General features: G+C 44.2%; 1 protein-coding gene across 7 annotated transcripts in view; it reads left to right on the plus strand.

The window, feature by feature from the left end:
• Positions 1-13,248, plus strand: part of RPH3A (rabphilin 3A) — a 277,513-nt gene that overhangs the window by 203,709 nt on the left and 60,556 nt on the right. For 4 of the 7 annotated variants that reach the window (XM_044930102.2, XM_006052994.4, XM_006052993.4 and 1 more), the window contains 2 exons: positions 6,495-6,583; positions 11,611-11,622. In XM_044930102.2, the coding sequence (XP_044786037.2) occupies positions 6,513-6,583; positions 11,611-11,622 (83 nt within the window). In that variant the 5' untranslated portion in view covers positions 6,495-6,512. Of the gene's footprint in view, positions 1-5,544; positions 5,669-6,494; positions 6,584-11,610; positions 11,623-13,248 lie in introns of those variants that run through there. The other 3 variants (XM_044930105.2, XM_044930106.2, XM_006052996.4) reach the window with 3 other exon arrangements.

The following is a 13,248-nucleotide window of genomic DNA, read 5'->3' on the forward strand; positions in this document are numbered from 1 at the left end:
CCCTTTGGCTCCTCCCCAAAACTCTGTGAAGTTGGCATGACAAAGATGGGAATTTTTACGTGCTCATTTTAACCAGATGCTGAAACTGAGGCCCAGAATGACTAAATGAGATGCCAGGAAATGAATAGAAGAGCTAAGGTCAGATCCCAGACTTTGGATCCAAGGCCAGGAATTGTTCCACAACATGGGCTGCTCCATCAGCCAGATCTTGCTGCATAACAAAGCAACCCACAAATGAGTGAATTAGAACAACAGCCATTTATTTATCTCAAGATTTTTTAGAGTCAGCGACTGGGTTCAGTTCACCTGGGAGGTTCTTCTGGTCTAGGCCAGACTTGGATGATCTTGGCCGGGCTTGTTCACTTCTATGGTCAGCTGGTATGTTAGCTGGGACTGGCCAGTTTATGATGGAGCAGCTGCATAGGCTAGGACAACTGTGGCCCCTTACAACGTGCTGTCTGCAAATTGCCAGAGTTGTAGAGCAGTGGGGGATGAGCTCTGTGCCTGCCTTAAAAACCCATAAAATCCTGTGGGATTTTTTGAGGGCTTATGGAACCATCTGTTATTGCGATATGGTGATGGGAGAACCCTGGGGGAGATGACAGTGAATTTGCTGTGTTTCAAGGCTGGCAGCACAGAGGTGCCTTCATCTGGAGCATTTCTCAGACTTGTTTCTCTCTTCCTCTTGGACACCAACCAGCTCAGCATGGAAGGAGTCAAAGTCTTGTCATTCCAGATTTGGCCAGGTTCAGGGGAGGCTGGGGATGACCCAACTGGTTCTGGAAGCAAAGAGAAGCCAGCCAGCAGCCTGCACCCCCTGGATGAAACTGGGGTGAAGGATGCTGAGGCTCTGAGAGAGTGGAATGGCAAGGCTTGCAGGCAAGTGGAGGCATGCTCAGCTCTGTCAAGTACAGTAGGCGGGGCAAGAGACCACCATCTTTCTCTCACTGGACCAAGTGTCCTTGCCATGGCAAAGGTATGTAGGAACCATGCTGCTGCCGCTGCTGCTAAGTCGCTTCAGTCGTGTCCGACTCTGTGCGACCCCACAGACGGCAGCCCACCAGGCTCCTCCGTCCCTGGGATTCTCCAGGCAAGCTGGAGTAGGTTGCCATTTCCTTCTCCAATGCATGAAAGTGAAAAGTGAAAGTGAAGTTGCTCAGTCCTGTCTGACTCTTCACGACCCCATGGACTGCAGCCCACCAGGCTCCTCTGTCCATGGGATTTTCCAGGCAAGAGTACTGGAGTGGGTTGCCATTGCCATCTCCCGTAGGAACCATGAGTGCCTGTCAAATAATCAAAGCTGGATGCATGGTTGAGACAGAATAGGATATATTCTGTTCACTTCTCAAAGTCCTTCTGTGGCTTCTACATCACTCAGAGTAGAAGCTTAAGTGGTCTTGATGATCTGACCTCCACTGCTTCACGACCTTCATGACCTCCACTGCTGCTTCAGCTCCCACTCATCTCCCCCTTGCTCATTCCACTCCAGCCACTCTGACCTTCTTATCATTTCTCCATCTAACCAGGTACATACCCACCCCGGGGCCTTGGTACTTGCTGTCCCCCTCCACTTAGAATGCTCTGCCACAAGATAGCCGCATGGCTCAGTCCATTACCCACTTCAGGTCTTTGCTCAAATATAATTTCTCAGTGGGCCTCCACTTTTTTTTTTTAACCACATCACACAGCTTGTGGAATCTTAGTTCCCCAGCTAGGGATCGAACCCAGGCCCCTGGCAGTGATAGCGCTAACCACTGGACCACCAGGGAATTCTCTAGACCACTTATTTAAAATCAGACTTCCCTCACATTCACCAACCCTCCTTTGTTTTTCTCTAAAGCGCTCAATCACCAGCTGACATGCTTTCATTTGACTTACTGTTCCCCACTAGAAGGGAAGCTCCATGAGGACAAAGATTTTTCTATTTGTTTTAATGCCGTATCCCTAGTGCCTAGACCAGTGTCTGCCACAGAATAATAGATGTTCTATAAATTTTTTAAAATTCTTATACTTGCAGCCTGGATGCTGTCTGTGAAGCCCCCCAGCCCCACTTCACTCCTGTTTGGAGCCCTTGGTGTAAGTTGCATATCCCATCCCATCAGGCAGTCTGAGTGATTCTCCACCCCCGCCCCTAGATTCCTAATTGAGTAGAGATAGGCTGGACTCAGGGGGAGAGGAACAGGGCTGGAAAAGAGACACAGAGATGGAACCGATTTGATACCATCCAAGCTGGTGGCTGCAGGTTCTGCTGCGAAGCATCTGGTTTAATTCCAGCTCGGGGCTGGGAGACTGACTGTGCCACTGAACTCCACGCAGACAGCTGCAGCCCACGCTGGTCCCTGCGGTGCCCTGAAGTGCCACGTGCAGGGCCTCCACCACTCAGCCCAGCCCCGCCGCGTCATGCTTAGACACCTGCTGTGACTCTGAAGCTTAATGGATGTTCAGGGTTGTTGTTGTTGTTTTTTTTCAGTTCAACTAAACCCAGCAGAAGACCTTGGAGATTTTGGGGAATGGAGGCACCGTTCCTTAACAAACAGTGCTGATGGGAGCCAGGGGAGAAGTAGGTAGAACAAAATGCAGAGGGAGAAAGGCAGGGTTCTGGAACCTTTTCTGGGCTTGGCACTGGGTCTTTGAGTCGTTTTAAAATGCAGGTGATTTAAAGGTTAGCACCAAGCTGTGGAGGTGGGCAGATCCGGAACAAAGCCTGGTTCTGTCACTTATACGCAGATTTACTGAGTGCCTGCTGCACTCACTGAGCTCTAGGACCTGTGTGGAGATTCACTGAACATCTACTGTATACCACACTCCGCAAAGTGAAAAGGTAGGGCCCCTTATTCAAATTCTATAAAACATTTTGAGATGATGACAGCAAAGCATTAAGCCAAGAGTGGGCTCATCTAAGTACAGGGTCCTTCCAGACATGGGTCCCTGTGCGGCTGTACAGGCCAAAGCTTCAGGAAGTTGGTTCCACATGCACTGGAGTCACTGCTGAACAAATACAGACCCAGGCCCTGTTCCCATGGATCTTATGCAATAGGTGGGGAAATAAACAGTGGATAAGTTAAAAAATAATAATAATTACATATCTTGATAAATATCATAGAGGAATCAAGCAGTGAGAAGTAAGCAGTGAGAGGAGTGACTTAGAGGGTGGAGTCTGTGAAGGCTTCTTGGAGGAGGTGACATTTGAGCAGAGACCAGCAGAGCATTAGTAAAACCAGCTATGCAAGAGGAAGAGGAAGAAGCTATCCAGGCAGAGACACAGCAAAGGCAAACACTTGGCAGCTGGAAAAGCCAGCATGACTGGAGCATGGTCCAAGATCTAGGAACAGTAGCAGGCAGAAGGTCATGACAGTTCTTTGAGGTCACGGAGAGAGTCTTAAATCTTACGTGCATTTGACAGCCAATAAATTGAAGTAATTTATTATTTTAAAATTATCTTTTAAAAAATACATTTATTTTTGAATAGCTAAAGTGTCCTCATGGCTGCAAATACAAAGGGGTATCATGTGACAGTTCTTCCCATCTCAGGCCCACTCTCCCAGGCTCCCTCCCTAGAGGCCAACGGTATTATCCATTTCTTGTGTGTTCTTTTCAGAGATGCTTTATGCATATACAACCTAAACATGCGCATTATCCTACTTTCCTTTCTACACAATAGTGTTGTTCTCGAACAGTGTTCTATGTCTTGGCCTTGCCACTAGACAAGTAATCTTGTTGACCTATCCATATCCATCATAAATTCTCATTATTCTTTGCAGCTGTGAAGCCCTCTACCCTACAGATGCACCAGCATCCTGCTAGCCAGTGCTTGTTATTAGGCATTTAGGTTGCTTCCTTGAAGGGCTTCAAGAAGGTCCTTGGGAATTCCACTTAAACTCTCTGTGACTCAGTTACTCATCTGTGAAATGGGATAAGGACATTTACCTCCTAAATCTATTTTTAGGATTGTTGTTGTTCAGTCGCTATGTCATGTCCAACTCTCTGTGGCCCCATGAACTGCAGCACAGCAGGCTTCCCTTTCCTTCACTATTTCCCGGAGTTTGCCCGAACTCCTGTCCATTGAGTCAGTGATACCATCCATCCATCTCATCCTCTGTCATTCCCTTCTCCTCCTACCTTCAATCTTTCCCAGCATCAGGGTCTTTTCCAATGAGTCGGCTCTTTGCATCAGGTGGCCCAAGTATTGGAGCTTCAGCATCAGTCCTTCCAGTGAATATTTAGGGTTGAGTTCCTTTAAGATTGACTGCTTTGATCTCCTTGCTGTCCAAGGGACTCTCAAGAGTCTTGTCCAGTACCACAATTCGAAAGCATCAATTTTTTGGCACTCAGCCCTCTTTGTGGTCCATCTCTCACATCCATACATGCTACTGGAAAAACCATAGCTTTGACTATGTGGACCTTTTGAGGATTAAATGAGATAAAACCTGAAAGGCAGTTAGCAGGTACCAAACCCTTGATATTTGAACTAGTGGTTGTTGCTGTTGTTTCTTTCATTCCTTGGCACTCACAACAGGGCTGTGGTGGACCCTTTGCTGTGGTGCCCAGCAGAGAGCTGAGCCTCTGGCTTCCAGGAAAGGTAATTATTTTATGCTTTCTGAACTTGCCGCTGCCTCACTAGATTTAAGCTAGGACTTTGGCTCTAACAGAGCATGTGATCTCCAGACAGGAGTCTGGGTGGGCAGGTGTCTGTTCTGAGCATCAGAATTTTGAGATCAGAGTTCCTGGGCAGGGACTGTGTATCACCTGTCCCATCCCCTCATCCCCACCTCCTGGGATCCTCCAAGGGCACTGTTGCATCTTGCTTCAGGAGGCGATGCATTCAAATGAACGCTTGGCTGTTCCAGTCAAGGGCAGCCAAGGAAGCTCATTACTGAGAGCAGGGGACCCCCGGGGGCCCGGGAAGCCTCATTCAGCTCTTGGCACAGGCAGTAATGAGAAGTTAAGGTTCTTTTCAGCATATTTCCTTCGCAACAGGAGTCATCGCTCCTTTTTCTATGTTCAGAGTGGAAACAATGAAACGGTCATATTATACTAGGAAGATTATGTTAACCACCTGGGAACAGATGAAATGGCTTTTCTGTAAGGGGTCTTTCCTCTCCTGTGTCCAACCATCAGAGCCCTCCACCCCCACCCCACCCATGTGAATATTTAATAATTGAACTGGCTGCAGAATAGGAAAGATAGTTCTCTCCCTGTTCCCCTCCCAACTGCTCATCTATTCGGCTTCCTGGGGAAAAGGGCTGTGATGTAACAAGAACTTCAGCGAAATCAGGACCCACTGGACCCCATGACCTACCTTCCAAAACTTTTTAAAACAATAAATTAACTGTGATCTCCATGGTCTCTTTCCCCTTACTCTTTGGCTATACTCAGGGGAGCAGGGAGGAGTGGAGGTCCAGAAAGAACACAAGTTCGCCTAAGTTCAGCTGGACTTGCTTAGCATTGATGAAGACTCATTCACACATTCAATACTTATTTACTAAATGCCTTCTCCATGCCAGGAGCTATGCTGGGTGTTGGAGATTAAACAGAGAACAAAACAGGAAGAATTCTGCAGGAAGCTTACATTTTAGCGGGAGATCCCAACTGTGGTGATGCTGTTTTCACAAGCTGTGGTTTATGTCTGTGACCATCTCCCTGGTCACTGTGTGGAGCATAGACTGAGGTGGGCCAAGAGCAGAAGCAGGAGACAGTGAAGCGGCTCCTGTAGTAAGGCAGGCTGGGGCAGCAGAGATTTGGATCAGCACAGAAGCAAATTGGGCAGAGAATATTGGGAAGATTCTGGCTCTATTTATGACAATCAAGCCATGACTTTCTGATGGCTTGGGTGTAGAGTATTAAAAAGAAAGCAAGCCAGGGATGACTCTAGCATTTGAGACCTCAAAACTCTGAGAGATGGGTTTTGCTTTTTTTTTTTTTACCTACCCAAGGCCAAGATGACTAGTACGTGAGCCAGATGACATCCTCTAGTAGAAATATCCTGGATTGGAGTTAAGAGCTCTTCCCAGGTGGCTCTAGTGTTAAAGAGCCCACCTGCAGGAGGCAACAGAGATGCAGATTTGATCCCTGGGTGGGGAAGAGCCCCTGGAGGAGGGCATGGCAACCCTCCAGTATTCTTGGCAATATTCCAGTATCCTTGCCTGGAGAATCCCCACAGAGGAGCCTGGCAGGCTACAGTCCATGGCGGGGGCAGAGAGTTGGACACAACCGAAGTGACTTAGCATGCACATACGCACCCTTCCTCTTGCATCAAAAATGAATGGGAGGAATACAGATTAAAGGGAAAGAGTTCTTCATTCTGATCCATTTCTGCCAAAAGGGGGATGTGACAATTTCCCTCTTGGTCCTGAAGGTCCCATCTGGAAAGTGGAGAAGCTGGATGAAGCTCTGTTTCTTCCCCATACCACTCAGACATAGACAAGGGACCTGAGAAATAAGGAGTGATTGAATGACCATTTGCATGATGACCTTTCTGGGCTGATGTTTTCCAGGAGTGCTGGGCTTCAGCCATGACTGACACCGTGTTCAGCAGCAGCTCAAGCCGTTGGATGTGTCCCAGTGACCGACCCCTGCAATCAAAGTAAGTCACTGGGTATTCCTGGAAGTCATCTGCTTAGAGGCAATGAGGTCCTGATCTACACTTGAAGGAGGAGAGTAGTAGGGGAAAAAAGAGAACTTCCATCCCTGGGGTGGGGGAAAAAAGAAGCTAGTGGGAGTTCTGTTGTGGAAACTCTTCCACTGATTTTACTACTTTGCAAAGTTGGAGTATCAAGATGAAACTCTGAGCTCCATGCCCTAAATGAGAGGTGGTCTGGTGAAATGGAAAGAGCACTAAACTGTTGGTTAGAATCAGACTTGATTCTGGTCCTAAATCTGAACTAATTTACTGGGTGAGTCTCTATTCCTTCTTTGGGCCTCAGTTTATCATCAATTAAATAAGGAAGTTGGACTCAATCAGAGGTTGCAAACTGACAGGCCACCAGCTGACTGTGACTTGCAGAAATGTATTTTTTAGTTTTGGCCTGATCATTTAAAAATTGGGAAATTCACATAAAAATAACTTCACATTCTGTATTAAGTAATTATTACACCTGAATCGGTGGTGTATTGGCTCTGTACCATGCTGGTCCTTAGAGCTGTTGTTAAATTGGCAGGAATTTTGCAAGTCGGTTGTTAAATATGACTGTTACTAAAAATTAAGTTGTATAGTTTTATAATTAAATTATATTGGACAAAGTGGTGAATACTCAACATTAATCATTTCTTACTTATTTTATTACATTTTGCTATTCTCTGTGTTACTTGTTGTCTGTGATACTTGTATAGTGAAACACTGTATCTTAGTATGGTACTGCATGTTTCCTCCCAGCTTTGCATTTAGTGATATCATATAGGTACTCGAAATCAGCCTCAGTGGGGTTTTGCTCTGAAAGTGCAACTGTTAAACATTCACCAGCATACCACCGCCTAAAGACCTTGACAATCTATGTCTATTGTTTATCATCACTGAAGATTTCCACTCAAAGGTCTTATTTTTTGAACACTTGGTAATTTTTAAAATTTATTTATTTTTAATTGAAGGATAATTGCTTTACAATACTGGTTTGATTTCTGCCATACATCAATACGGATTCGCCATAGGTGTACATATGTCCCCTCCGTCTTGAACTTCCCTCACACCTCCAACCCTTTCCCACCCCTCTAGATTGTTACAGAGCCCCAGTTTGAGTTCCCTGGGTCATACAGCAAATTCCCATTGGCTATCTATTTTACATATGCTAGTGTATATGCTGGAGAAGGCAATGGCACCCACTCCAGTACTCTTGCCTGGCAAATCCCATGGACGGAGGAGCCTGTTGGGCTGCAGTCCAAGGGGTCGCTAAGAGTCGGACACGACTAAGCGACTTTACTTTCACTTTTCACTTTCATGCATTGGAGAAGGAAATGGCAACCCACTCTAGTGTTCTTGCCGGGAGAATCCCAGGGACGGGGGAACCTTGGTGGGCTGCTGTCTATGGGGTCACACAGAGTTGGACACGACTGAAGCAACTTAGCAGCAGCAGTGTATATGCTTCTGTGCTACTCTCTCCATTATCTTACCCTCCCTACCACCCTTGCCCATTAGTCTCTTCTCTATGTCTGTGTCTTCATTGCTGCTTTGCAAATAGGTTCATCAGTACCATCTTTCTAGATTCCATATATATATGTTAATATATGATATTTGTTTTTCTCTTTCTGACTGACTTCACTCTGTATGATAGGCTCTAGGTTCATCCACCTCATTAGAACTGACTCAAATCTGTTTTTTTTATGGCCAAATAGTATTCCATTCACAGCTTCTTTATCATGATTGCTTGGTAATGTTTTATTGTGAGCTTAACCTGTAAGAATCCTGGAGACCTACCATGAGAATATTTTCTTCAGAGAGATTTGCATTTGCTTCTGCCAGGAAGTGTGTGCTACTCACCAAGGATGTGATCTGAGCTCCCTTAGGGGGTCCCAGATTCAGCTTCTTCATCTAGTTAGGAGCTCAGAGTTGGTCTCTGGGACACAATGTTGGTGTTTACATTGGTTTCCTGCTCAGAGCTCCCAGTTCTGGATTCAGTTTGCTGGGTTTTCTTTTTCTCTTTTTAAAAATTGCCTTTTAAAGGTATAACTAATGTACCTCCAACAGTACACATCTAAAGTACAATTTGATCATTTTTACACTTACATGCATACTCATTCCCCTTTGCTCCTCCCTGTCACCACCCACCCCTAAGTAATTATGTAAATGGAATCATCTCTTTGAGGGAAGATGTCTTCTTTGACTTGGCATAATTAAATCATGATCCATTCATATTGTTTTTCGTATCAATAGTTTATTCCTTTTATTGCTAAAAAAGTAATATTTCATTGTGTGAATGTACTACAGTTTGTTTATCCATTCATCTGTTGATGGACATTTGGGTTGTTTCTAGTTTTTTTGGCTAGTACAAGTAAAATTTGTATAGACATATGCTTGTATTTCTCTTAAGGAAATACCTAGGAGGAAGATGTCTCAGTGGCTTCGTAGGTAAATGTTTAACTTCTAAAAAAACTTCCAAACTGTTTTCCAAATTGTTTGTACCACTTTAAATTTCCACCAGAAGTGTATGAGAGTTCCGTCTGTCTCCTTTCTCACCAACACTTGATACGATTTGTCTTTTCCATTTTAACCATTGTATGTGGGCATAGTGGCATTTGTTTTGTGATTTTAACTTGCACTCCCCTTAATGAATAATGATATTGAACATCTTTCTATGTAAGTTTGACATTCATATAACCTCTTTGTTAAAGTGTCTGTTTAAACACTTTGTCCACTTAAAAATCAGGTCATTTATCTTCTTGTTATTAAGTTTTAACATGTTTTTTTTTTAATGTGCTGTAGATAAAAGTCGTTTGTTGGAGACACATTTTGCACATATTTTTCTCAGTCTATGACTCACATTTTCTTTTTCATAACATAGTCTTTTGAAGAGGAAACGTTTTTTATTTTGATGAAGTCTATTTTGTCTGTTTTTTTCAAAGGTAGAGGGGTTTTGGAGAATTCCTTTACTTTCTAGCAATCCTGCTGCTGCTGCTGCTGCTGCTGCTGCTGCTAAGTCGCGTCAGTCGTGTCCGACTCTGTGCAACCCCATAGACGGCAGCCAACCAGGCTCCGCCGTCCCTGGGATTCTCCAGGCAAGAGCACTGGAGTGGGTTGCCATTTCCTTCTCCAATGCATGAAAGTGAAAAGTGAAAATGAAGTCGCTCAGTCATGTCTGACTCTTAGCGACCCCGTGGACTGTAGCCCACCAGGGCTCCTCCGTCCATGGGATTTTCCAGGCAAGAGTACTGGAGTGGGGTGCCATTACCTTCTCCGCTAGCAATCCTAGAACTGTGTTAATAAGATTTGCCCTTAATTATCAAGGTCCTAATTATATATTGATGAGGGTCTTTCAGAATATGTAGTCCACTCGTATTCTCTGAAGCAAAAGTCCCTGTTTACTGTTTTCACCTAAAACCTCCTCTAGTTCTACGAGTTTAACAGTTTTGAAGACATTATTGAACTCTGTTGGTTTCTGTTTTGAAAGGAAACTTCTGGTTTCCAAGCCCTTCCCATGAAAGTTCTCTTGATACTAAACTCATTTGGCAAAGAATATCTTATCAGCCAAAAACTGTCTCTCTATAAACAGTTGCCTGAAGGTGGATGGGGTAAAATATTTATTTTATTTAAGAAATGTCAGTTAATTAAAACCCCATCCATCACAGTTTACTTTAGTCAATATGAAGCCAAACAATTTGCCTTACAATTAAATTAGAATTATTCAAGCAGTCTGGATGCTATTTCCTTAAAGTGCTCCCGGGCTTCTGTGAAACATCTTGGCATTCCTAATGCATCTGGCTGGCTTGATTGCTACTGCATTTTCTTCAGATATTAAAATTATTTTCCAATAAATGTTAATGGGTGAATTATAGTCATCACACATGCTATCTAGTCTGCAGCAGTGATGAGGTGCTAATGCAGATGATTCTCTAATGTCTTTCTCCAGTAAATTAAGAAATCTAGTCTTAATTAACTGCTGGCTAGCCAGATACACTTACTGCCTTTGTGATTTTCAAATGCCTTCCTCTCTCAGTCTCCTTGAATCCAACGATGGTGTTTGGAAGACAATTGTGATTGTGTTTGAAAGGAGAGAATGTATTTCTTTCTTGCAGGGGTAGAGCAGGGATTCAGTTCTCTATGTTGAGGGTACATGGGGAGAAATGCTGTCTCTGATAGTTGATTATTCGCTGTGGCTTTCAAGTCTGCAAACCTGAGAGTGGCAGAGACCAGAGGTGGAAACCGAGGCACAAAGGGACGATGTGACCTGTCTGTGGTAGCATGACTAGTAAATGGAGAGGCTGGTCTTCTTTTTAGAATGGAAGGACTTGCTTCCCCAAAATGGGGCACTGTTGAGTTCTACTTTTGGATGATCCAACCACTGTTCAGGGCTCTTTGCCCTTTCTTAACATGCTCCTTAGAACTTTCCTGGTAGATCAGTGGTAAAGAATCCACCTGCCGATGCAAGAGATGCAGGTTCGATCCCTGAGTTGGGAAGATCCCCTGGAGGAGGAAATGGCAACCCAGTCCAGTATGCTTGCTGGGAAATCCCATGGGCAGGGAAGCCTGGTGGGCTACAGTCCACGGGGTCACAAAGAGTCAGACACGACTTAGTTACTAAACAATAACAGTGTGCTCCTTAACCCTCAGTGTTTGAAACAACAGAAAACAAGAATGGTGGTGGTGGCCTTGTTATCATTAAATGATTCCTCTTTAGTGCCAAAAAAATACTATTCAAATGCATAAATGATCAGACGGGTTAATTAATAAACTGAACTGATGGGTCATGTTCATCAAAGCTGTGAATATATGACCCTACAGCAACCATGTTTTAGATGTGCTAAAATAAGATAACAATGACTGATAAACAATGGAAGTAGGTCATTGTCATTTAAGCTGAACCGTGTGGTTGTTGCATCCAGTGCTAATACTGTTACAAGGTGTTTTTTCTCCCTAACTTTATTCATTTTTTTTCTTTCTCTCCTTTCTTTGCCTACCTTCAGTGATAAAGAGCAGTGAGTATTTTATGATACTTTTATTTTTCTACAGACTGAATTTTATCTCTTTTCTGATGAAAGTGGCTTGCCCCTAAGGAGAGTTGGTTCAAAAAGGAACTAACATGTTTTATATATCTACTAAAAAAAATCCAAGTTGTTAAAAAAAAAAAGCACACCCGTCTTGAGAAAAAAATATGAAATTTCTAGAAAAAAATTCTTGATAAAAGGATGGAAAACATTCCTTAGGGGAGCCCTCAATTTAATTTTTGTTAGCAGCTTGTGGGATTCAGCAAGTTTATTAACCACCTTCTGTTTCTTTTGCATTTTTCCTGGAAACACTGTTCTTAGATAAAGAAAATATTAACTCAAATGACTGCTGTCATTAATCAAAGATGATGAAGAACAGAACAGAGCTTGTGGGAAGTTATATGCTAAACACATGGTCTCTGTCACCTCATGGGAGGTCAGCCTGATTGCCCAATGAAATGCCTTTGACTCCGAGGTCCCATCTTTGCTCATAACTTTTGTTTTAAATTAGATTCATTTCCTAAATATGCATGACAGATTGGATGCTGGGTCCAATAAATGAACAGTTAGGCTGCAAAGCAGATGGGGTTTTGGTTGTGTGTACACATCGGGAGACTAAAGGAAGGTCATTTTACTCTCCCCACGGTAGGGGAGTTATTACAGATCCACAAGCAGAGCACTGAGCCTGGCCTCAGAACACCCAGGTCTAAGTTCTGCTCTGGGACTCAGTGTCACTTCCTTGAACCCTGCCCATCTCCTTTATAACATGGGTATGTTAACCCAGGTGGCTCAGTGGTAAAGAATCCACCTGCCAATGCAGCAGGAGACACAGGTTCAATCCCTGGGCTGGGAAGACTCTCTGGAGGAAGAAATGGCTACCACTCCAGTATTCTTGCCTGAAAAATCCCATGGACAGAGCCTGGAGGGCTACAGACCTTGAAGTTGCAAAGAGTCGGACATGACTTAGCGACTGAGCATGCACAAAGCTCCTAGCTATGTTAATCCTGCCCTTCCACCTTAACTGGGAGGTGGTGTGGTCAAATGAGATGCATGGGAAAGGTTCAGTTCAGTTCAGTTCAGTCACTCAGTCGTGTCTGACTCTTTGCAACCCCATGAACCACAGCACGCCAGGCCTCCCTGTCCATCACCAACTCCTGGAGTCCACCAAAACCCATGTCCATTGAGTCAGTGATGCCATCCAACCATCTCATCCTCTGTCATTACCTTCTCCTCCTGCCCTCGATCTTTTCCAGCATCAGGGTCTTCTCAAATAAGTCAGCTCTTCTCATCAGGTGGCCAAAGTACTGGAGTTTCAGCTTCAACATCAGTCCTTCCAGTGAACACCCAGGACTGATCTCCTTTAGGATGGACTGGTTAGATCTCTTTGCAGTCCAAGGGACTCTCAAGAGTCTTCTCTAACACCACAGTTCAAAAGCATCAATTCTTCTGCACTCGGCTTTCTTTACAGTCCAACTCTCACATCCATACATGACCACTGGAAAAACCATAGCCTTGACTAGACGGACCTTTGTTGACAAAGTAATGTCTCTGCTTTTGAATATGCTGTCTAGGTTGGTCATAACTTCTGTAAAGCACCAAACAAAGTCAGAGGAAGGG

This window comes from Bubalus bubalis, chromosome 17, assembly GCF_019923935.1.
Source record: "Bubalus bubalis isolate 160015118507 breed Murrah chromosome 17, NDDB_SH_1, whole genome shotgun sequence".
NCBI lineage: Eukaryota > Metazoa > Chordata > Mammalia > Artiodactyla > Bovidae > Bubalus > Bubalus bubalis.